At 40.1% G+C, this 26,396-nt stretch overlaps 1 protein-coding gene across 13 annotated transcripts in view; it reads left to right on the forward strand.

The window, feature by feature from the left end:
• Positions 1–26,396, forward strand: part of Invs (inversin) — a 152,250-nt gene that overhangs the window by 80,535 nt on the left and 45,319 nt on the right. For 6 of the 13 annotated variants that reach the window (XM_006537626.4, XM_006537634.3, XM_006537635.3 and 3 more), the window contains 2 exons: positions 21,864–22,037; positions 24,864–25,031. In XM_006537626.4, the coding sequence (XP_006537689.1) occupies positions 21,864–22,037; positions 24,864–25,031 (342 nt within the window). Of the gene's footprint in view, positions 1–12,604; positions 12,703–20,034; positions 20,333–21,863; positions 22,038–24,863; positions 25,032–26,396 lie in introns of those variants that run through there. The other 7 variants (XM_006537630.4, XM_006537632.4, NM_001281977.1 and 4 more) reach the window with 4 other exon arrangements.

Genomic DNA, 26,396 nt, shown 5'->3' on the forward strand with positions numbered 1-26,396 from the left:
ATCAGTAATATCTAACTCCGATTATAAACTATATTTTATAAACTCCTCATATGTAATATTTAATCTTCCTCTGTAGCATAGTTAATCATTTTATAACTCATATTCATACTAACATATGTGTATGGTACTCTGTGCTGCACACTAGAGATTCTGGGTATTTTTGTGAGGATAGATTATGTTACAATTGTAGCATCATAAGGTTAGAAGAAAATCTTGATATCATCTCCCACAAGCTTCTCACTTAACAAGAAACCAAATTGCAGTTCTTTTTTTTTTTTTTTTTTTTTAAAGATTTATTTGTTATTATATGTAAGTACACTGTAGCTGTCTTCAGACACACCAGAAGAGGGAGTCAGATCTTGTTACGGATGGTTGTGAGCCACCATGTGGTTGCTGGGATTTGAACTCTGGACCTTCGGAAGAGCAGTCGGGTGCTCTTACCCGCTGAGCCATCTCGCCAGCCCCAAATTGCAGTTCTTAAGACACAGGCAGCCAGTTACTCAGCGCCCTAGCACAAGTGCCCCAGCGCATGCTTGCATGATCTCTTTCTCTAGTAAGTGCACAGCTCATTCAGTCTGGATTAATGATGATTCTGGCTCTCACAAAAGGGTGTCTGTGAGAATCTTAACTAAGGCATGACAATAAAGCATTTTGAAATTTAAGTGCAGTCTGGAAAGTAACCAGTTCTTCCCAGGACAGGAGGGAGAACTGCAGAAGGAAAGCCATGGCTCCTTGGATCCATGAGATCCAGACTGGCCACTGTTTCCTTTTGTGGATATTTCTTTATGTTTGAGGATTTTTTAGTGAGTGCGATTTTATGACCAAAATTATTTTTTCTTTTAACTTCATATTTCACCATAATTTCACAGTTATTGAAAAGTTATAAAAGCTGTTATGAATAGTCTGTGTCCTTCACTCACTTCCTCAAGTGTGCGCATCTTATCATGTGTGCCTCGTCCTTTTCTCTCCGTGAATGTGAGCATGTGCACATTGTCTTCTGGACCAGGTGAGTCAAATGCAAGTGTAGTTCCCCTTTGTCCCAAGTGTTCATTACATACTTACCCAAAACAAGAGCATCCTCTTACATAACCACACTAAGAGTCTCAAAAGCTTGTTTAAGTTTCCCCGGTTATCTCAATAATGTCATCTATGCAGAGGAAGGGTCAGGATCAGGTGCTGGAATTTATGAAGTCACTTTCATCTTCATTGATCTACAACAGTTACTTGGTCTTTGGTGTGTGTGTATGCTTCATAACACAAATCATCTCATATCATAGGCCTCTGAACTTGTAAGCTATCTTTCATTTTGATTTATCTATTGTTTTCCATAGTTGGTTAAGGTTAGGCACTTATTGGGAGGATGTTAGGAGTGCCTTTTGGGGTGGGTTTGAGATAGAGTTTCCCTGTGTAGCCCTGGCTATCCTGGAACTCATTCTGTAGAGCAGGCTGGCCTCAAACTCAGAGATCCACCTGCCTCTGCACTCCCTGGTCCTGGCATTGAATGTATGCACCACCAATGCCAAGCCAATAGAGTGACTATTTTAAATGTGTCTGTGTGAGTGTTTGCTTGTGTGTACCTACATACATCATATATGTGCCTGGTGCCTGCAGAGGCCAGATGAGAGCTTTTACTTTCCTGGAGCTGGAGTTACAGATAGTTGTGAACCACCATATGGGTGCTAGGAACAAAGCCCAGTTCCCTGTAAAAGCAACAAATGCTCTTAACCACTGAGCCATCTCTCCAGTGCCACACTGTGTTCTTCTCAGTTATATATTATACCAACCAGGTGAGCTTGGCTAACCCCAGGGTTGGAAATGCTCGTCCAAACAGTTGGCAACAAAGGACATCTGCTATACAGTATAAAATCATTATCTTCTCATATTTTAGTGATTATCTATCTCATGGAGAACAAATTTTAAAATATGTAAAATCCTAATCATTATTACAATGTCACTGATGTCAGCATCTCTGACCATGCCACCTGAATTTATTATTATACAGTTACCCCTAGAAGAAGTTTTTTTTTCCATTAATGTATTTATTTATTCACATTACATCCCGATCGCATCCCCCTCCCAGTTCCCCCTCCCAGGTCCCTCTCCCCATCTCCTCCTCCCCTAACCTCGGAGAAGGGAGACATCCCCCCTGGGTACCAACCCACCATGGCACCTCAATTCACTGTAGAACTAGTATATACTCTCCTACTGAGGTCACACAGACAGCCCAGTTAGGGGACTAACATCTGTTGGCAGACAGCAGGGTCAGGGACGGCCCCTGTTCCAGTTGTTGGACGGCCTCCATGAAGAACAAGCTGCACATCTGCTACATATGTGCAGGGGTCAGGGGGTGGGGACTAGGTCTAGCTCTTTTTTTAAACTAACTGCTTAAGGCTGAATTTAGCTCAGGGGTGGAATAGTTACCTAGCACACCCAAGCCTCTAGATATGATCCCTAACACCACAAAAGATAATACAGAATAAAATAAAACACTATTCTGGGTGTAAAGTATAATACATAGTTTAATTTAAAAGCTATAAGAGCACCTCTCATTTTAAGTAAACACCTAAACAAATGGAGGTGAGTGCACCGGCGCACTAACAGAGTTTGTACTAGGCTCCACAGTCTGGAATTGACGGTGATCCCCCTCCTATGTGTTTTTCCAATTAAAAAATTTTTTTCAATAACTAAAATTTTGTGTGGATACCTGAAATGATTATTACCTTATTGCCAGTTGGCACACTAAGGGCTTTAGAGACATATGTTAGATTAGCATTGTAGCAAGCAAGACACTTAACCTGGGATAATTAGAGATTAGAACATCTAAAATAGTGTCTGATCTGAAAACATTTCTTCCCACTTCAAACACTAACCTGTGCCATTATTCTTTGTCAATTTATGTTGCCTTTCTCTCTGTTGCAAAGAGAAAAGTCTGGTGTGGTAGTTGACAGGTGAGGGAAGGACGTACAGAATGTAGAGGGTGTATGTCTTAGATAGAGGGAAGAAGTGACATATTGTTTTCCTTCCATTGAAAACAGATTTCTTTCTCACATAATGTATCCTGATTCTGGTTTTCCCTCTCTCAACTCTTCCCAGCTCCTTCCCACTTCCCCTGCCACCAGATCCATGGGTCCTCTATCTCCCATCAGAAAATAAACAAACTTCCATGGGATAATAATAAAATATAATACAATAAGAAAACAAAACCCAACACATTGCAATTGTATAAAACAAGCAGAAGAAAAAAGAGGCTAAGAGAAGGCACAAGAAATAGAAACCTACACGTTTGCGCACTCCAGAATCCTATTAAAACACTAAACTGGAAGCCATAATATATGCACAAAAGATTTGTAATGTAAAAACAGAGAAGAAAACTATATAAATAAAGTAAAGAACTAAAAATAATAAAATAAAATTACAAAGAGAGAAAGGAGTAGCCCTGATATGACATTACGAGACGAGGAACCTCCAAAACTAGCACAGTCCATCTCTGCTGGCCATCTATGTCTGGGCATGCAGCCTACCCTTAGAAAGAGCTGGTTTCCCCAGTAAGACTCCCGTAGAGGAAACTAAATTTTCAAGTGGTTATCAACTGAAGATTGCTTCTGGGTTAGGGGTATGCGATCACTTGCCCTTCAGCTACATCACAATTGGCACAGACTACAGTAGGTCATCACAGGGATGCATGCTGCCTCAGTCTGAATTCATATGAGCTTTGATCCTATTGATTTAGAGAGCCACGTTTCCTTGAGTCCTCTATTCCTTAAGACTCCTACTCTCTTTGTGCTTCCTCTTCCATGAGATGCCCTGAGTCCTGAGGGGAGGGATTTAATGGAGACATCCAGGGCTGAGTGTTCCAAGGTCTCTCACTCTCTTTGTTTTTGTTTTCTGGTTGTTTTTTTTTTTTTTTAAATATAGAATAGAGTGTATTCAGGACATGGGTATGAGAATTAAGAGGCTAGTAGAGGCAGAGAAAGGCAAAGAGGAGGAGAGAGTAGAGGCAGGCCATGAACACATGGAGAGAGGGGGAAGGGAATAGTGATGAAAGTGGGGAAGGGAAGAGCCCAAGAGGGAAAGAGGGAAGCAAGAGCACAAGAGTTCTTACTCTCTTTGTACAGTCTTGGTGTGGGTCTCTGTATCTGTTCCCATCTGCTTGTAGGAGGAAGCTTCTCTGATGCTGAGCAAGACTCTGATCTACACTCAGAATGTCACTAGGAGTCATTTTGTTGCTGCTGTTTGATGTTTTGTCTTGTTTTGTTTTGTTTTGTTTTTTTGAACAGTAGTGTTTGGTTTTACCCTAGGTCCCTGGATTTGGTTTGCAAGTATTTGAGTATTTGTGCATTTATATTCATAAGGGAATTGATCAGTATTTCTTTCTTTGTGGGGACTTTATGTGGTTTGGGTATCAGGGTAAAACTGTGGCATCATAAAATGAACTAGGCAATGTTTTTTCTTTACTATTTTGTGGAATTATTTGAGGAATATTGAGATTAACTCTTCAAAAGTCTGGTAAAATTCTGCACTAAAACCATCTATCCCTGAGTTTTTGTTTTTGTCTGCATATTTTGCCCCCTTTGGTTTGTTGGGAGACTTTTAATGACTGCTTCTATTTTGCTGGGGTTATTGGTCTTTTAAAATTGCTTATCTGATCTTGATTTAACTTTGGTAAGTAGTATATATAAAAAAATATCCTTTTTTAAAAGTATTTTTCCAACTTGGTGGAGCATCTCTGGACTTCCTTGTATCTGTTTTTATGTCCCCCTTTCATTTTTAATTTTGTTCATTTGAATATACACTTTGTTTCTTAGTTGATTTGGATAAAAGTTTGTCAATCTTACTGATTTTCTCAGAGAACCTCTTCTGTTTCATTGATTCTTTGTTGTTTGGTTCATTGGCTTGTTGTTGTTGCTACCTTATTGATTTCAGAAGTGAATTTGATTGTTTCTTGCCATCTATTCCTTTTGAGGCTGATTTCTTCTTTTTGTTCTAGAGCTTTTAGGTGTGCTGTGAAGTTGCTAATATGAGGTCTCTATAATTTTGTTCTTTTACTTTTTTACATAGGCACTTAGTGCTATAAACTTACCTCTCCGAACTACCTTCATTGAAGCCCATAAGTTTAGATATGTTGTGCATACATTTTTCATTCAATTCCAGAAAATCTTTGATTTCGTTTTTAATTTTTGTCTTGACCCATTTTTCATTCAGTTGTGAGTTGTTCAGTTACTATGAGTTTATAGGCCTTCTGTTTTTCTTTTTGTTGATATTTAGTTTTAATCCATGGTGGTATAAGATAGGACACAGGGTATAATCTCCATTTTTTTTTTTTGACTTGTTGAGACTTGGTTGTTTCTAAGCATATGGTCAGTTTTAGAGAATGTCCCAAAATTGCTGAGAAGATATATTCTTTCTTGTTTGAGCAAACTATTCTAAAAATATGTTAGATCCATTGGGTTTATTGCTTCAGTTAGCTATAGCATTTCTCTGTCTAGTTTTTATCTGGATGACCTGTCTATTGGTGAGAGTCAGGTATTAAAGTCTCCACTATCAATGTGCAAAGGTCAATTTGTGATTTAAGTTGTAGCATTGTTTCTTTTATGAATTCACGTGCCCTTGAGTTTGGTGTATAGATATTAAGAATTGCAATATCTTTTTGATGGGTTTTTCCTTTAATCAGTATGTAGTGTTCTTCCCTATCTCTTCTGATAGGTTTTGGGTTGAAATATATTTAGTCAAATATTAAAATACTACACCAGCTTCTTGCTTCTTGGTCTATTTGCTTGGAATATTTTTTTCCATCCTTTTAACCCAAAATAATGTCTGTCTTTGATGTTAAGGTATATTTCTTGGATGAAGCAGAAGGTTGGATTCTGGTTTTGTTTGCATTGTTTTAATCTATGTCCTTTTATTGGGGGAATGTGGGACTATTGATATCAACAGATATCAATAAGCAGTGCTTGTTGATTTCTGTTATTTTTGTTTTGGTGGTGATGTGTGTGTATGCCCCCTCTCCCTTTGATTTGATGGTCTGGGATTACTTATTCCTTTTGTTTTATTGGGTTCATTAAACCTTTTTAGGTTGGAGTTTGCTTTCTAAAGCCTTCTGTGAGGCTGGACGGTACTTAGCTACTGCTTAAATATGGGCTTTCACATGGAGTGTCTTATTTTCTCCATCTATTGTGATTGAAAGTTTTGCTGGGTATAATAGTCTGGGATGGCATCTGTGGTCTCTTAGAGTCTGCAGAACACCTGCCAGGCCCTTCTGGCTTTTATAGTCTTCATTGAGAAGTCAGGTGGAATTCTAATAGATCTGGCTTTGTATGTTACTTGACCTCTTTCCCGTGAAGCTTTTACTATTCTTGATTTCCTTCTGTATGTTTTGTGTTTTGATTATTATATGTATATGGGACTTTCTTTTGTAATCCAACCTATTTTATATTCTAAAGCTTCTTGTACCTCTATATGCATTTCCCTAAGTTAGGAAAAATTTCCTTTATGATTTTTTGAAAACATTTCCTGGGCCTTTGACCTGGGTTTCCTCTCCTTCCTCTATTTCTATTATTCTTAGATTTAGATTTTTCATAGTGTCCAGATTTCCTGGATGTTTTGTGCCAGGTTTTTTTTTCCCTTAGATTCAACATTTTCTTTGACTGGGCTATCTATTTCTTCTTTTGTGTCTTCCATGCCTTAGATTCTCTCTTCCATTTCTCGTATTCTGTTAGTGAAGCTTGCTTCTGTGATTCCTATTCAAGTTCCTAAATTTTTTACTTCTACGTTTCCTTCAGTTTGTCTTTTCTTTATTGATTCTGTTTGCACTTTCAAGTCTTGAAATGCTTTATTAATTTCCTTTCACTGCTTTTATTTTTACAGATTTGTTTAAGGGACTTATACACTTTCCTCTTTTAGGACATTGAATCATATCCTTGAAGGCTAATTTAAGGTCTTTTCTTATACTTCAGCAGTGTTGGACCATTCAGAGCCTACTGTGGTAGGGCTGCTAGGCTTTAGTAGAGACATAGTGTCCTTGCTGTTACTGATTGTGTTTTTATTCTGGCATTAGGGATCTGGGTTTGGGAAGATTGTAATTTCTAGGTGCTGCTTTTTGGTCTTGTGTTTGTTGTGTGGGTTTTGTTCCTTGGTTTCTGTATTCTTCTCTGGTTCTTGGGTGAGTATGGCGGCTGTGTGTCGCCTGGTAGAGAACTCTTCTGGGATTGAGATAGGTGCAGCTATTGGATGTTCCTAGGTATTGGATGCTGACACTTAAGAATAAGGGTGGTGGTGTTGAGAGGATCCGCAGGAAGGAGGAAAGCAAGCTGTTCCACCAGAATCTGTTTAGTCTCCTAGGAATGGGGGCAGAGTATGAGGAGGAGCCATAACAGGTAGTTTTCTACAGGGTTGGGAATGAGACTGAGGGATTAAATATGGAGAGGAGAGAGAATAGAGATCTGAAGGTTGCTCATCTACTTAGCTGGCTTACTGTCTTCTCTGTCAGGCTTGGCTGGCAGGTTCCAAGAGAAAGCCTGCTGGAGTTAGGAGCTGTGTCTAGGATGAGTGAGTGAGGAGGAAGATTAGAGAAGAAGATCTGTGTGACCCACTGGACATGAGGGCAGAGAGGAAGCTACAGCAGGCAGTCTGCTGCAGAGATGGAGTGAGAGGAGGAAGCAGTAGAGATCAAGTTAGGCAACCTGCATCCATGAGAGGAGTAGCCTGCAGATTCTCATGGAATGCCTGCTGGAGTTGGGGACTGGGATAAAGTAGTAATGGGGAAGGGACGTTTGGAGGGAAGATCTGTGTGATCCACTGGAGATTCAGACAGAGCGAGAAGGGGGCTGTAGCAGGGGGTTTGCTGCAGAGCAGGGGATGAGACTGGGAGACTGGATTTGGAGGAGCTGAGGGAGAAGTAAAGACTGAAATTAGCCTTCCTTCTTCCCTCATGGCAGAATTGTTGATAGACAAGGGACACAGGAAGCTGAAGACAGAAAAGGCAAGCAGGAGTTGATGATGTGGAGTGCTGGGTAGCAAGTTTATAGAGTTTTTCTTTCAGGCTTCTCAAGAAGTATTGACTTGAGAGTGGGTCTCAGCCAGATCATTTCACACTCAGAGGCATGCCGCTGATGTCCTAGCATTCTCCTCCCGCATGACAAATGAGGTTTGTTAGGATAGAAAGCACACCCAGCTTACTTTCTGTGGCAATGTGATTGATTCTAAGAGGACTCAAGGGCCATGCTTCCCAGCTTCTTTAAGACTTAGTGTGTGTGGTGGCTTGGGGAGCTTGCTCATTGGGTAGGAGTACTGGCTGTGAAAGCATGAGGACCCAAGTTTGAATTCCCAAAACCCATGTTAGAAAAGAAAACAAACTGGCACAGAGGTGTGCCTGTAACCCCAGTGTTTGTGGGGTGGAGGAGGGGAAGTTAAGTGAGAGACCCTGTTTGAAGGCAGAGAGCAATTTTGGAAGAAACTTAATGTCCTGACCTGCAATTGCCCCTGCAGGTCTCATGTACCCACACACTCATATGCTTGCAAGATACATGCATGCATACATACATACATACATACATACATACTACATACATACATACAAACAACCAAAATGCTTAAATTTTTGTTTCTCTTTCTTAATAATAATGCAATCTTTATTTTCCCTAACCCCAGGGTCATAGTTTTTTTAATTCTGTATCTTTCTTCCTGGTGTAATTAGAATTCATCCTAACATACCAATATTCAACCTTTAGGGGAACTAGAATTCCCTAATTTCTGAGGGAAATTAAATGAGTGTCCACATTAATGATTTTAAGTTTTCATTCTAACTCTGCCTAGTCTCCACTCACAGTCCTTACAAATCCACTCTTCTCATTATTGAAAGTAGCTTAATGAATATCCTTTAAGATGCAGCTCACAGGAGCCCCTCCTAAGAGCTATTGCTATTGTTTCCCTTATCCCTGTCAGGGGACACAGACCATTATATTATGGTAGTGAATAACATGTGCATGTGGCCAAATCCTATGCCTATATGAAGGACAGTGTAGGAATTACTGTTCCATATATTAAGCACATAACAAGAGGTCTGATATACATATCTTGTTGATGTTCTGAAGCCAACATTTAAAAAAAAAAAACAGTCATCCAATCAGTAGTAGTAGTAGTAGTCGTCCAGTGGACCAATGAACCCAACTGACAGCTCTCAAAAGAAAAACAAATGGAGGGTTGAGGTCAGTGGTTAAGAGATCAAACTGCTTTCATAGAAGACCAGAGTTTGGTTCCCAGTGTCTACCGCTGACAGCTTTCAACTGCCTGTAGCTGCAGGAATCCAACACCTTCTTCTGGCCTCTGTGAATTGTACTCGCATACACACATCCACACACAAGACACACATGTATATGCTTATTTAAAAATGAAATCTTTAAATATATATCTATACAAGTGGCCAATAAATCCTTTAAAACTGTTCAGCATCTTTATCCATTAGAGAAATGCAAATTAAAACTGCTTTGAATTTCATCTCACCTCAATCAGGATGACTATCATCAAAAAGCAAAACAAGCCAGCAATAATAAAATGCTAGTAGAAATATGAGGAAAAAAGTAGCCTTTATTTATTGGTGGAAATGAATCCATTATAAAAATCTGTATAGCAATCTCTCAAAAACCTCAAAGCAGGGGCTATAGAGATTGTTCAGCAATTAAAGGATGCTTGGTGCTTTTCTAGAGGACCACAGTTAGTCCTCAGACCCCACAACTGCCTGTTAGCTGTAACTTGAGGGGATCCAGTGCCCTCTTAGACCCGACTTCACAGGCACATACACACATGTGGCATACATACATACACATACTCATAAATAAATAATAAAATAACTCTTTTTTTAAAACTGAAAATAGAAATACCATATGGCCCAGCTATACTTGGGGATGTATCCAAATGACTCTAGTTAACTTCCTCCAGAGATAGTTGTATATTCATATCTGTTGCTGGTTATTCACAATAGCCAGAAAGTGGAATCAGCCTAGATGTCCTTCAACAGACGAATGGATAAAGGTAATATGGTCCATACACACATGGAACTAGATGCAACTATAAAGAAAACTGAAATCTTGGCCCTTATAGGAAAATGGATGTAACTTAAGATCATTAAATTAATCAGAACAGGTCAAACTCAGAAAGACAGATACTTAGTTTTCAGAGAGAGAGAGAGAGAGAGAGAGAGAGAGAGAGAGAGAGAGAGAGAGAGAATGTATGGTATGAAACTAGAAAGGGGATTGTGAAAGGAGAAGAGATCTCAAGGGCGGTGGGAAATGCAGAGGGTGACAGAATACATGTAATAAGACAGCAAGCTGAGGCTGCATGGGAGAAGAAAGGAATCTAGCTGGAGATGGCATGGGAGGGAAGCTAGGGACCAGAGGAGGGGAAGGAATGGGAACAAAGTATAACAACATAACTATAAAATGTCATGATAATCTAACTATAAAACTAATTTTAAAAGGCCGTGCCATTTGAAAGAATCATCCTAAATGAATGAGCAACAAGCACAAGCAGAATAGAATTGCCCTCATGAAAATAATCATCACATCTTTTGCACTGGTCTTTTTTTAGCACTTTTGCATTTTTTTTTATTTTTGTTAGTTTCCTATAGATAAATTCCTATCTGCTGAGGAGACTTAATAATCTAAATAAAATAAGCTATCATAGTCCAGAAAGACACCGGAAAAGCCTGGTGTTGGGGAAGAAGTCTTGGAATAAAGAGTCTTCCCATAGTTTACTTTCATAGAGAAGAAGAGCATATTTTTTTCCAGTAACATTTTTTTTCTTATGCTGTTTGACTATGTGGCACTTGATAGCTCTGTCTATTCCTATGGAAACCAAGTTAGTAGATGGAGCCAAGGCTTGGAGGAGGCATTGGGGAGAAATATTAGCAGAGTTCAGCCATGGAGCAGCTAAAGATGTTGCTTTTCCTTCAGTCAAATCCTCTTTGAGAGCCAGAATCTGCTTCAATCCGGAGAGATGTTCTTGGCTGATGTATAGTCTGGCTGCTCTGCCAGATGGATGAGCATCTTAAACTTGGAAAATAGCAAATAAAGCTCAGAGTCTGCCTTTGAAACATCCTCCTTAGCCTTTGCTTGGAATTGTCAAGTAACTTTTTAAAATGTTTCCAAAGATGTGCTCAGGATGGCAGGCTACTGATACACTTACCATCACAGGCAATTAAAACGCTTTGTCATAAAGCACAGTATTTGAAGTTGACCATCAGAAGTTTAAGGGAGGAGAGACTGTCTGCCACTGGGAAAAATAATGCAGATTCGATTTTGTTTCTAGAGCTCAGTAAATTCTTATCTCTCAGTAATTTGATTTTGATAACTATTTGCTTTCCTGTCCTATAAAAATTCACTCTAAAGACTAAAAAAAAAACCAAAACAAAACAAAACAAAATGTAAGCAGACACTTAAATCATATAAGACAGGGAGATAGTCCCAAGACAGAAGCATTTATAGTCTCTGTTTTTTATGTGGGTAATAATCTCCTGTTCTAGGTTAAAAACATATTGGCTTTCATTACACAGAACCATTTATGTATACACAGAAAGTATGTTTTTATTTCAAGTAGGATGTAATGGTTCAAAGCTCCAGTTTATGTGCTTTCATTTAAAAATAATAATTGAATACTGTAGATACTCAGTAAGTGGGTTTTCTGTTCCTTATCGTGTCATTTTAGAATCTTTTTAGTCATAACATTAACTTCTTACCCTGTACTCTACTATAATAATACTGAATTGTAGGTGGGTCTCAGATTTGACTTTGCCCATAGGCAAGCTAAGAAGTTGGTCTGTTAATATTGCATGGATGCTTAAAATAAACATTAGACTCTAGAGCATAGACAAAGGAGTTTATTTCTCAGAACGCAGTAGAAAGCCTGAGCTTCTACATGTTTGCAACGGTTTCCTTTGCTCCTAAGGAACCCAGGAGAGCTGGAGAACCAGGTGGGTGCTGTGCACACTGAGCTCCTATCACAGCTAAACAGCACTGAGCTTTGGGAGTTCTCCATTTTATTTTAACCAGTATGAAGGCATAATCTCATCCCACTAGCTGGTTTTTTCCAAACACGACCCTGGAAAGTTGCTTAAGTAAAGAGTGGTCAGCGCTGCTATATCTGACAGCATCCTAGACTAAGTCAATTATGAATAAGTACCACAGGAGACAGCAGGTCATACTTCAAACATCTAGAATATAATATCCAAGACCAGTTTATCATTGGTCATAGCCTACACAGGGGAACTTAATGTTGAACTTTGTTGTCACGGCTCCCAAAACCAATGAAGGAATCTGCCCTGGCCTACGTACAGACATAGAAGGCACAAGTCAGCCCCACAGGCAGCTGCAGCGTCGGTTGTCACATGTGACATGCTCTAAGGCTGTCACATGTTACATGCTCTAAGGCTTCTCATGTTCATATGCTCTTGGGGAGCATGTGGATAGATATGTTCATTAGATTAAAATAAATCGTGCCTGTCCCTGTACTTCTGTGCGTGTAAATGGATTCATGTTTGGATATTGTCGTTGACATCAATCATATAGAAGAACAGGAACTACAAACATGAATAGAAATGTTTCTTTGTACACAGGTGGAAATGGCAAACTCTCCAGTGGGTCATCCTAGCCTCCACGTCTCTGTGATTCATATGCAAGCCGTCTTCATTTTGTTAGAATCCAGATCCAAAAGGTAGACTACAAGTTCTGTTCTCCTGTTCCTGTATCTTACAAAGTCTGAGCTCCTTTGCCAAGTCCTGAAGTGGTTGCCTTCCCTCTTCAGCCACAAAACTAGGGAGTCCTATCTTTTTCTAAAAATACTATATACTTGTGTGCTTAACCGTCACAGTGCAGCCAACTCTTGCAAGTTATCCCTTGTCTTCCACACCTATGCTGTGGCAAGCCAGAAGACATCTTGAAAAAGTTGGGTTCCTTCTCCCATCATGTGGGTTCCAGGAATTGAACTCAGGTCCTCAAGCTTGAAAGCAAGTGCTTTTAGCCCACTGAGCCATCCCAACAGCGCAGGAGTTTCATCTTAATAGCTGTTCCCTTCACTTTCTTTCTAATTACCCCTACACGTGCCTTCTATCTAGAAAGATGTATGTATATGGAACAAATATACAGAGACAATTTAGGCTACTGTTGGAGGACCAGTGTGCAAGGCACTCAATTCTGTGGTCATAGTTTTTTATTTATTTATTTTTATCTAGAATCATATCACTTGGGCAAATTAATCCAGATTAATGAACCAAAATACATTTTGAATCTCTAATCCCTGTTTTGGCAAAGGTACCACCAAAGGATTTGTCCGTCAAAGCCAGCCTGAAATGGTTGTTGGGGAGATAAAAAAGCTTCTTAATTAGTAATGGACAGAATAGAACAAGTTTTTAAAATAGGTGTATATAATGCCAACATATTGTTTTTAATCACATCCCCCATGAAAGGAACTCTCTAGGGAAGGGCACACTCAGTAGCCAAATTGACTTATTTGGATTATAGAACAGAAGCAACTAGGAGATAAATCTAGAAGTATTTTTTAATTGATTTTCAAGTATCACAGCTCTCAGTAATCCCAGATAGCTGAGGATGGTGTCGGAAAGGAAGTGTCAATCAAATGCCCCCTAACTACTGGTCCATTGCTGGGTAGCCTTCCAGAAAATGGTACACTATGGGCAGACCATGGGTGGCCTCAAAACCCAAAAACATGAAACAGTTTAGAATCAATGACCTCTGATGGTTGGAGTCGAACAAGTTCCTGAAACAGCAATATTGTGTCGTGAAATGGTTCTACAGTGGCAAGGTGGAAGATGGGTCCAAGAGCAGGTTTCAGAAGTCCTGCCAAGAATATGGAGATGCAGTGTTCCATTAACTTGGTCTTCTGTACCATAAGAGAAGCAGGCCAACTTGAAAAGAAACAGGTACAACTCCCATTTACAGTGATATCTTCTACATCAAAAGCATGCATTTTACTTTGTGTCCAGTCTACAAGGATAGATTCCTCCCCATATCTAGTACAATGACAGATCCAAATAGAAAAAGACTAATGACCAAGGCAATCTAAACTTGTTCATCAGGTTGATTCCTGTTGTTCTTATCAGAGTGTTCTTAACAGTGTGTCCTTATTTGACACACTATCTGATTGGCAGCCATGATGTGTTCCCATGGTTTGCAGCACCAGAGGGGAGTGTATTTAATCTAACATCTATAGTCTTCCTCATGACAGATCTTATCACTAAAGTGTTGACAACAGGCTAAGAACTAGTGAAAGTATGACCAGCCCTTACTGCCTAAAGTGAAAGTGATGATTTCATTTCAGCCTACTGGGCTGAATAGCCTTTCTTTTTTTCTTTTTTTTTAATTAAGTATTTTCTTCATTTACATCTCAAATGCTATCCCAAAAGTCCCCCAGACCCTCCCCCCACCACTCCCCTACCCACCCACTCCCACTTCTTGGCCCTGGTGTTCCCATGTACTGAGGCATATAAAGTTTGCAAGACCAAGGGGCCTCTCTTCCCAATGATGGCCGACTAGGCCATCTTCTGCTACACATGCAGCTAGAGACAGGAGCTCCGGGGGTACTGGTTAGTTCATAATGTTGTTCCACCTATAGGGTTGCAGACCCCTTTAGCTCCTTGGGTACTTTCTCTAGCTCCTCCATTGGGGGTCCTGTGTTCCATCCAATAGCTGACTGTGAGCATCCACTTCTGTGTTTACCAGGCCCCGGCATAGCCTCACAAGAGACAGCTATATCAGGGTCCTTTCAGCAAAATCTTGCTAGTGTATGCAATGGTGTCAGCGTTTGGAAGCTGATTATGGGATGGATTCCCGGGTATGGCAGTCTCTAGATGGTCCATCCTTTTGTCTCAGCTCCAAACTTTGTCTCTGTAACTCCTTCCATGGGTGTTTTGTTCCCAATTCTAAGAAGGGCAAAGTGTCCACACTTTGGTCTTCATTCTTCTTGAGTTTCATGTGCTTTGTAAGTTGTATCTTATAACTTGGATATTTTAAGAAAAACCAGAGACAGTGAAACTTATAGAGGAGAAAGTCGGGGAAAGCCTCAAAGATACAGGCTGGGCACAGGGGGAAAATTCCTGAACAGAACAGCAATGGCTTGTGCTGTAAGATCCAGAACACTGAATAGCCTTTCTAACCAGTTAGCTTTTCAGAGTTTTCCATGTGGTTAGGCAATGACTGCCTCTCTCTCTCTATGGATAATATCAGGCTTTTACTGAATCAAATCATCATTAAAATAGGTCAAAGCCTTTAAGGGAAATTGTGTGAACCAAAAGCACTACGAAGCCAACAGCTTTGCCTCAGACAGTGGCCATCAGTTATATTCAGTATTTGTCTTCATTGTCAGACAAGCTGGCTACCACAGGGTTTGCCTTCACAGCCCAGTAGGCTGGATGCTGTCAGGCAATGCCTTGCATTCACTGACAAGCACCTGCTCACATGTGTCTCAACCAAATGACCATGCAGTGTCTCCATCTAAAACTTTGTGCCTAGTAACAAGCTCCTTGCTCCTCTCACCACTTATTCGTGCTTTGGAGACTCTTCAGCTTAGTGCCACAAGCACATCCCACTGTGTAGCATCATCCCAGTGTCCTCCTCCGCCTGCTCTGAGAGGAAGATGGACAAGCACTAAGCCCTATTTGGGCAGCTGGCCTTACTCCTGCATCTCAGCCTTCAGATTTATAAATAGGTAGACTAATGGATACCCCCTTACTCGCTTCTTGGACTTAATGTGAGGGAGATATCTCTTACCTGATCCTGAGGCACTTGAAGGGCCCTTTCCTTGTTTTTCAAACAAACTATATCAGCATTTTAAACTCTTTTACTGCCTTTTCTGTTCTGGGATTTATTTTCACCCTTCTTACAAGGTAACATGTTCACTTTGGACACTTTCAGGAGACACGAGACTCCCATCAGAAATAAAAAGCATTTCTACTGATGCCATAGGAAGTAGTATGCACACCTGCTTGTTTGTATCACTTTGCCTTGTTCCCACATACCATGGAGGTGATGCAGATGACACAAGTGAGCACAGCACAGTGGAGTTTGAATGACATTTATGGAATGTTGTACACTGAGACTCTGCAACTTTTAGTAAGCAACAAGCAAGCCTTTTCTTTGTCCCAGCAGTGATATTACCTCATTTTTAAAGGCTGCTCACTGCAAGCTCAACTCTGAGAAGTGATTCCAGTAAACCAGGGTCAAAGCTTTACATCTAACCCCATCCAACAACCAAGACAAGGGCATATGCCATCTCCCAACATGATTGTGGTACTTCCTAAGCCCATTTGCATTGGCAACCATTATAGGAAAGTTTCACTGATTACTGAAAATTGTGACCTATATACTTCCTAGGGATAGTGTTTCTTTTTAAAATTTAATATGGCAAATGCCTTGAATATTTATAAATATGTAATTATATAGATATCATTATAACAAATGCTTCTATTATTTCCATTTCAACATAAAATAATGTATTTTTTATCTAATGTTGTTAGCATTTAGAATGAAATGTGACAGAATGCCTTCTCTACATTTATATTTGCTATTATAAATATAGTTATAATATTTCCAGGGTAAAATTATATGCAAACCTATAAATGGACCAAAATCTGATGAACATTTGTGTATGTCAGTGAACAACTGTTTTCTCCCCAAGTTAAGTGGTAAGTAGGAGTTCTGGGATCATGCAAAAAGAACCAAATTCAGAGGTCAGTGAGAGGAGGTTTGTAGGTACCAAAGTATGTTCTGGGGCAAAACTTATGCCTCTTTGGTATTGCTAAATGTGCCAAAGTCCAACGTATTAAAGCTGCCTTGCTTCAGCTGAGAAGAAGGAAAATGGCCTAAGTCCTCAGTAGCCTGATAAAGGGGCTATGGTGGCCTCATGGATGGACACATGAGTGAAGATCCCCAGTGCTGTGAGAAGTTCGTGATAAAAACACTTACTGCAACCAGACGGAAGTCATAAAGAATGTGATTCTAGCCACATCTTGCTCAAGAAAAGACTCTTTTCCCACTGAGTGATTAAAAAGCTTTTGTATTTTTGTTGAAGCAAAGAGATACAGTTAGAGGTTCCGGGTATCCTCAGATTGCTCTACAGCTCTAGAGAATGCTGCTTGGAGAACTGACAAAAAAACAAGGACAACCTCAGGGCCAGAAAGCTGCCATTAGCTGAGTGACTGTCACTGTGGTATCCCTAATGTCATAGGAGACAAGGCTTCAAGAGAATGCTGTCAGGTGGGTTCTTAGACTTCACAAAGAGCTATGTGGAAACAAACCGAAGGGTATATGGAGGGAAAAATAAAACTGTAACAAAGAGGCTTTCCTTAAAATCAACTTGAAACCTAGGAACTGTACATGGATTACATGGAATCCCAGCACTTGGGAAGCTGAGACAACAGGATAACCACACATGCAAGACCAACCTGTTCTATATAGTGAGTTTCAAGCCAACCAGGATTAAACAGCAAAGACTCTGTCTCCATAGTAATAGCAGCAATCTACTTATAAAAAAATACCAAAATATATGAAGAAACTGAATGTTGAAGAAAAGTTAATACCATTTGGTTCACAACTGAAAGGGAGAACGATTCCTCAATACATTAATTGCCAATAGTTCAGTAGGGAGGACCAGGGCCAGGAGGCCTTCCCTGATTCATGACTATTGGCAGGCCTCCTGCAGCCTACCACAGCTACTATGAGATTGTTTACAATAACTATGTCATGCATGAAGATAGTGTTTCCCAGCCCTTCTTCCTGTCTTCTGGCTCTTATATTTTTCCTGCTGTCCCTTCTTCAATAGTCACTGGGCCTTAGATAGGTTCTATAAATGTCCTATTTAGGGCTAAGTACTCAAACATCATTTATTTTAAACATCTTTAACTTTCATGAGTCTCTGCATTTATCACAGTTCACTGCAAAGAAAACCTTCTGTGGTTAAGGTTGAGAGTATTGTTTGCCTGTAGGTACACACATTAATATTTAGCCTTCGGTTTGGTACCATGATATTTCCAAACCAGTGGTTACACAGATGATCCAGTGGTTAAAATCATTATGTCACAAAACAAAATGGCATGAATATGGGAAGGAGACCAGTGGGAAGGAGTGAGGATTGACAGAGAGATAAGAGGAGAGATGATAGAGAGTAAACAGAATGTATTAAATATGTATGTGAAATTGTCAAAGAACAAACTGAATCAATAAGAGGGGATAAATAAAAAAGTGCAAGGGAAGATAATATCATTGTGAATATTAGCTCATTCGTAGCGAAAGATCCCAAGGAAAGCAAAAAGATGAGTATCCATAGTCTGTACAAATATTCCAGGATGAAGTACAAATAGCCACGTTTCCAAATTAGCAAAGAACTCGAAAGGCTATCAACAAAAGAAGAAACAAATAGCCAACAAAATAGTCCATCTCAGCTAGGGAAGTGCAGATTAAATTTATGATAAAAATAGCACTGCATACCAATTAGATTGGCCAAAGTCAACACATTGACAAAACCAAGTGGGACAAAATTGTAGAGAAACAAGAATTTTCATGTTTCTGTTGGGAATGCAAATTGAAACTGCTTTTGAAAGAGCCCAGAAATTCTTGTACAATTACCAGAAAGTATGTACAAAACAATTCATTATAGCACCGATTGTGAAAAGTGAGAAATGTACTATTTCTCTAGAGGGAATAAATACACATCCTGATAACAGAAGGCTTCTCTGGTGAAGAGATAATGAACCAGAGTGTGGTGGTTTGAGTGAAAATGGCCCCATAGACCCATAGGGAGTGGTGTAATTAGGAGGTGTGAACTTGTTAGAGGCCTGGCCTTGTTGGAGGAAGTGTGTCACTGGGGGAGGGATTTGGAGTTTCAGATGCTCAAGCCAGACCCACTGTCACTCTCTTTCTGCTGCCTGTTGATTCAGATGGAGAATTCTCTACTTTTCAAGCACCATGTCTGTCTGCATGCCAGTTCTGAAAATTCTGTCCCTTCTGCTTCTTTGTAAAGATTGAGTCAGCATATAATTGTATGAAAGTAACTTTTATTCATCTGTTGTGATTGTCATCTCTGAAGCTTACTGCCTCAATCTGCTAACCTAGGCCTAGTCCTGGAAGCTTCCAGCCTCCGTACAATCTAACCTGGGCATAGAATGTTTCCAGCCTCTGAGACTTAGAGCTGAATAAGCTCTTTCTGAGCTCTGGCTGGCTGGTTCAACTCCCTTGCTCTGGCTCAAACTCCTCTCCAAGCTGACTGATTCGATCTGGCTTCTCTCTCAGCATCTGACTTCATTGACCTCAAACTAACTCTGGCAAGTTGGCTCCTTCTATCTTCACCTGTGTCTAGCTTGTTCTCTCTTTCTGCAACCTGTCTCTCTATAACTGTCCCGGTAAAACACCTCCTTCTCCCTCTCTGTGCTGCTCTACTTGCCCTCTCAGCTCTACTGCACTGCTCTCCACAAACTCTACTGTATCCTGCACTGTACTCTCTTCCTCCTGTGCTGTCTGCCTCTCCCTTAAGTAGCTTCCCTTTCCTCTCTCTTCTTGTGAGAGTTGGGCAGATCCTATTCTGTCAGATTTTTCTGATTCATCACTTTTTTCTGCCAGTCAGTTAGACATCACTTTCAAACATGGGTGCTTCCTTCTACAAGCTAACTTTACCTTCATCGTTTAAGATTAAATGTGTGCTAAGGGTGAGCCACACCACAACAAGAAACATGTTTTAACAATAAACAACACAATCTTGGAGGGTCACAGTGTTATCAAATATCCTGCAACATAATCAGTATTTCCCAAATGCTTGCTCATGAGACCCAGGAGGTTGATGTTGGCCAAGTGAATTATTTTGTGTCTGGCCCCAGCTGTCATACATAATACCTCATAGGTCTCTGTCTTTCAGTCCTGAAGAAGTTCATCTGTTCATATGGCTGACTCCTCCTCAGAGTACCAGTCAAATTCCTGTTAGCCTTGTGTTATAAACTGTGGGCAGAGCATAGACATGGTCTTCAGTGTAAGAAAATCAGAGAAGCCATTATCTCTATCATTCTAACTATCTATATTCTCGGATCTCTTCCTAACCACTGGCTGTACTATAGATGATGACGGTCAAGCCTTTCTACCTGCCACCCTTCATCACCAGCTCTTCTTCCATCCACCTACCATCTACACTGTCTTGCTGGCCAAGCTGGTCTTGGTGAGATCCAGGTCTGATGAGAAACCCAATATCCAGGAAACTGTTCATAATCCTAGGAAACATTTGCTAGGCATCCACTCGGTGTGTTCTTCAATTATTTTTCAAATATTATCTGCCTCATTTTACATGTGTAAGTATTCTAGGCATTGTTGTTGCCTCTGTTTTACACGTGAGATGCAGAAGGGTACTTTAGTCTGTAGATATTTTCCACCATACTTTAGTGTAGCACAAAGATGAAATGTATGTCAAAAGCTTTGTTCTAATTGCCTGCTTCATAACATGGCTTAGCCAATGTTTGCTGAGTGAACGGAGGAGCAGCTATTACTGGTTCATACCGCATTGGTAGGGAAGCTTGAGACCCAAGAATAACAGGAAGCATGGATGTGCCAGGCGCATTGTCTGTGCCCATTGGTCACCACTGTCAACTGTGTGACTTTCCTTCTCCTTTCTGTTTTCTGATTCCACAACCAAAATGACTGTCTGATTGAATATCTCTAAAAGGTCATAATGAATAATTCTGTAATATTTGAAATGCTATGCTCAGAAAGGTCAAACCTTATTTTTTTATTTTGGTATGAAGTGTCATACAGATTTTTTTTTCCTAACAGCACTTTTTTTTTCTGTGTAAGGAAAGATGTCAGGAAATTTAGAGCAGGGAGCCCTCTTGAGGAAATTTATAACCTGGTGCTCTCTCAAGGAAGCTTAGAGCAGGGCGCCCTCTTGAGGAAACTTTCGTGTCTTTCTTCTCAGAGCTTACAGTAAAACTGAAGCCAGACAAGGCTTGTGTGCTGTTAAAATAGCTAAAATCAATGAAACTTTTAAAAGCAAGAAGAGCCAAATGCCAGTTATCTGAGAATTAAGACTCTTCACTGATCTGACCTCACATGACAACTGTGAATCAGAATATTTAAGTGCAAACAAAAATGCAGGAGCTCTTTCATTTCTTCATGCTCAGTCTATCATATAATCTATTTGCATTTACTAAGCACGTAGTCTGTATTAGAAATTATACTGGGTACAGTAGCCAATGAAACATGGCTGTGCTTCCTGAAACATACAGTCTGTAGGGAAACAGCAGTGAGAAGAATCACATAGTGTATGTTACAGTATTTGAATGTACCCTGTTTTGACAACCAATAAATAAATACCCTACATATTGATGGTAGAGGACAGTAACTTAAAAAAAAAATACACACAAGCCATAAAATGTACAAACCTAACCCTCAAATGTGCCTGCTGGTTATTTGGTTTTTATGATAAAAGAGAAAAGCTGAGTACAAAATGACGTATATTGAAGCATTTTCTATGATAAATATTTGTGATTGAAAGTTTTTGTGTCTGCATATCCAGTAATAATAGACTAACATTTTAAACACCTAGCAATAATAGTCTGGATATAAAAAACATGTTACTTAACCCAATAAATATTGGCCAGCCACTGTGTAAGTTATATGTGTGTTCATAAGTGATCAAAAGAAACAGGAAAACAAAAAGCAATCACTGTCTTAGTATAGGTATGTTCATTTTTCCTTTTATTAACTTTTCTGCATGGTATACTCTATGAAAGTAGTTTAAATCCTGAAAACATATAAAATGTATTTACTCAGTGGCCACAGGGTAGTAAATTCTTCTCATCCTCTCTTTTTCCTTTTTTCACCTAGGGAAATTATCGCTTTATGAAACTCTTACTTACTCGAAGAGCAAACTGGATGCAGAAGGATCTAGAAGAGATGACACCTTTGCACCTGAGCACTCGGCACAGGAGCCCCAAGTGTCTAGCTCTTCTGCTGAAGTTTATGGCCCCTGGGGAGGTGGATACACAGGACAAAAACAAGGTGATGGGCAGTAAGGGTCAAAGACAGATGAAAAAAGAAAGGGACACTTTGTTTTGTCAAGCCGCAGGCATTGTCACCATCCCTGTGGGAGGGCAATTCCACATATCCCGACGTCCCAGAGAGTATTTTCTAAAAGTCTGCCATTACCCTGCTAGCAATCCTGTGATCGGTAGTATCATCTCCTTTGGTTGGTGGGGAATCTGACCAGCAAGAGGATTAAAGCTTGCCCGAGATCCAAGTGGCAAAACAATAATCCAAACCCTGTCCTGCTTAACTGTAGAAGTCAACATTTGTCGTTGGTGAGAGACTCAACAGTCCCTGTGGGCACCTGGACTCATGATGACTATCTGCCTGTGCAGTATACTAAGTGTGTGGGCACCTGACTTCACAGTGGCTGGCTGTCCATGCAACGCACTAAGCATCACCCGGACTCACAGTGCCATCGCCTGCACAGTGCACTAAGCAGGCAATGACTTTAATGGTTGGGCTGTCAGCAGTAGTCTCCTTGGATTCCAATCCAAAAGCCACTGCTTACTCAGTATGTGTTCTTGGGGGAATTACTCAATTCATTTATGTCATAATTTTGGAATACATGAAAAGGATAACTGAAGGTAAAATGAGGTAATGCAAGATCCCTAACACAGTATCTCAAACAGGACACACTCCATAAATGTTAGCCATGGAACAACTATTAATTGCACTTCAGTTCTGACATCTGCCCTCTCAATTCTTGCTAGAATTTTTTTTAACTTTCCTTGCTCTTAAATTTTAACAGATTGCTTGCACAGCTCATAGTTTTGTTGATCTTTCTTTATAGAAAGAAAAATGTGGTCACTTGTTGGAATCAAGCAGTAATCCTTTTCTTTCCACTGTAGATGAACCATAGTCTTGTTAGTACCAATAATCCCATGAAGTTAAAATCCATATGATAATTATATTTACTGCTTATGGTTTTTCAAAGATTTCCTAAATGTGTGTGTGTGTGTGTGTGTGTGTGTGTGTGTGTGTGTGTGTGTGCATGCATGTGCTGTGTTTGTGTATGCACTAGTGCATCCTCACACACACATAGTACCTACATGAGTTTCTGTGCACCATGTGAATGCAGGTACATGTGGAGGCCAGAGAGTGTCAGATGCTCTAGAAATGGATTACAGGTCATTGTGACCCACCTGATGTGGGTGCCGGGAACTGGCCTGCTCTTCTGCAATGGGAGCAGGCACTCCTCACTGCTGAGCCACCTCTCCAACCCTTCTCTGTTTTGTATGGTTGGTTGGTTAGTTGGTTTGGTTTTACTTCAGACGGTTCTTGTATTTTTCAAATTTTCTTTAGTTTGCAGTCAGAAAATCAACTTTTGCTTTGCAACCATGCATTAATATTTTCCTATTCAGAGCATCTGAGTGCTGGTGTTTCTCTAAATGATCAGTTTTACTTTATGCATATTGTACCACAGCAAAAATAAGTAGAAAAATAAAAAAGATGTAAAAAATATAAGTACAAGGAGCTGGAGAGATGGCTCAGTGGTTAAGAGCACTGACTGCTCTTCTGAAGGTCCTGAGTTCAAATCCCAGCAACCACATGGTGGCTCCCAACCATCTGTAATGAGATCTGACGCCCTCTTCTGGTGCATCTGAAGACAACTACAGTGTACTTAGATATAATAATAAATAAATCTTTAAAATATACATATATATATATGTACAAACAGCTAAGCTCATATTATATGTGAGTAAATAGACCCTGACTAACCATAACCTAGTGAAAGGGAGGAAGTTAAGACTCTGTCTATGTTTATTAAGAAGGTGGTTATGATCAATTAATGATTGCTATTAAGTAGCGATTTTTTTTCTGTTATCTTCGGTCATTAATAAGAATAGCAATGGGTTAGGGCTAAAGAGATGGCTCAGCAGTTATGCAGAAGGCCAGCTTCTGTTCCAGGCACTCACACAAGGCCGCTGACAGCAGCGGTCACTCAAGCTCCAGGAGACCCAGCACTCTCCTCTGCCCTCCTGAAGTTCACCAAGCACACAAAGTAAACAAAAATAAAATGAATCTTTTAGAAAATAATGCATTAATAATGACTTCATAATATAATAAATACCTGTAGGTGCACTTTGAATGAATACCACAATGTTAGTCTTTCAAATTTAGGACAGATGAGCTTGGTTCCTGTCAGTAAATTGTCCAATTTTAGACTGGGTGCTGAATGACAGTGAGTGTCTAATGTGTATCTAAGCATCTCCTAGTTTTGTCCGTGGTGATCTCTCTGTAAGAGGCATGTTCATGGCAGTGGCAAAAGTGGCAGCAACTTTACTGCGTTCAGAATTACCCCTTCAAACTTTTACTTCAGATAAAATGCAGGTTTAGTTTTAAAAGTATCCATCAGTAGCTAGATTTAGCTATTAGTATGTAAACTTATTCTTAAATTTAAATTTGATATGCTAAAGGATTCTAGGTCTATGTGTTGCCTGTAGCATATTTCCCTTCTGGTTAACATCAAAATTTAAATCTTTCTGTCAAATTCTAAGATTCTAATTCAAATCTTAGTGCTCCTCAGAGGCATATAACATCAGGAGCGTTGGTTACCTTGCTGGTGATTATTTGTAAGTCACCATTCCTCGCCCTGTTATGTGCAGCACTTGATGACCAAGACCCGTGGTCAGGAGGTCAGCCTCTGGCGTCACATAAAATCTCAGTGCAGCCACACACTGCTAACTTCTATCACATGCAGATTAAGGAATCCTAATCTCCCAGCGATCCGTGCCTGTCACATAGATGTTGCAGACGAGTAGGATGCTGAGGCGTCTTACGCTCCCCTCTACCTTGCAGCAAACAGCTCTGCACTGGAGTGCCTACTACAACAACCCCGAGCACGCGAAGCTACTCATCAAGCACGACTCCAACATCGGGATTCCCGACGTGGAAGGCAAGATCCCACTCCACTGGGCAGCCAACCACAAAGACCCGAGTGCCGTGCACACAGTGAGATGTATCCTGGTGAGTAGGGCCCCAAAACCTTTCCTAGGAAAATATAGTAGGTACAAAACCATAGACATGACAGACAGACAGTCTATGAACCAAGAATATCAACACGTGCACTCATCCCCTAAGAGAACATCACAAAGACAGTTACTCCACACTGGAGTTTCCTCTGACCCACTCCTCCTCCACCAGCCACTCCAGAATTCACATTTCTCATTCCCTGCTTTGGTTTGTACTTGTTTCTAATCTTCCAATTTTTTAATTTTTTTGTATGAGTATATGTACATGTGAATGTGTGTGTGTGTATGTATGTGTGTGTGTGTATGTGTGTGTGTATGTATGTGTGTGTATGTGTGTGTATGTGTGTGTATGTGTGTGTGTGTGTGTGTGTATGGATGTGTGTGTGTATGTGTGTGTATGTGTGTGTGTATGTGTGTGTGTGTATGTGTGAGTATGTATGTGTGTGTGTATGTATGTGTGTGTGTGTATATGTGTGTGTGTGTGTGTATGTGTGTATGGATGTGTGTGTATGTGTGTGTATGTGTGTGTGTATGTGTGTGTGTGTGTGTGTGTGTGTGTGTGTGTGTGTGTGTGTGTGAATATGTATGTGTGTGTGGATGTGTGTGTGTGGGTGTGTGTGTGTATTATTTGGACTGTGGGGGAGGTGTTTATGTGTGTGACGCAGGCAGATTATGTCTGACCAAGGCCAAAGCAAGACACTGGGGATCTTCCTGCCCCACTCTCTGCCTGTTACCTTGAGCCAGGGTCTCTCACTGAACCTGACGCTCACTGCTTCGACTGTGCTGTGTGCCAGCAAGCTAGCTCTTGGGATCTAAGTGTCTCTGTTCCCAAGGGCTAGGGTTAAGGCACTCATAACCAAGTGCCTATTGACAAAGGTGCTACAGGGTGAACACCTTTACTGACTTCCCCAGTCCCCTGCTGGCTGTTAATATACAAATTAGACTTTTAAAGGTGTTCTTCCCTTGTGTATACAGTGATTGTTGTACATATCCATTGATTTCTTTCTCTATATTTTTCTTTGTTTGTTAAGAAATAAATTTATTTTCTTTATAAATTATCCAGTTTCAGATATTGTATTCTAACAGCACAAAATATAGCAAGACAAAGAATCTGTATGAGAGTATTTCATATTTGAAATTGGCATCTTTGAATCAGGAAAAAAATTACATGAGTAGTTCAGAGAATATCTTAATTACTTAAAAGTCATTTTAAGAATAAAGATGTAACATCAAGCAATTAACTTGTTGGTAATATTTCCTGACTTTGCCATTAGTAAGCACTACTCACTTGTTATTGATGTATGTATTTGTGAATATACATTTTTGTTGCCCTCTATGACTGACTTGGCATGGCTCTGGT

The sequence above is a fragment of the Mus musculus genome, chromosome 4, assembly GCF_000001635.26.
Source record: "Mus musculus strain C57BL/6J chromosome 4, GRCm38.p6 C57BL/6J".
Classification (NCBI taxonomy): Eukaryota; Metazoa; Chordata; class Mammalia; order Rodentia; family Muridae; genus Mus; species Mus musculus.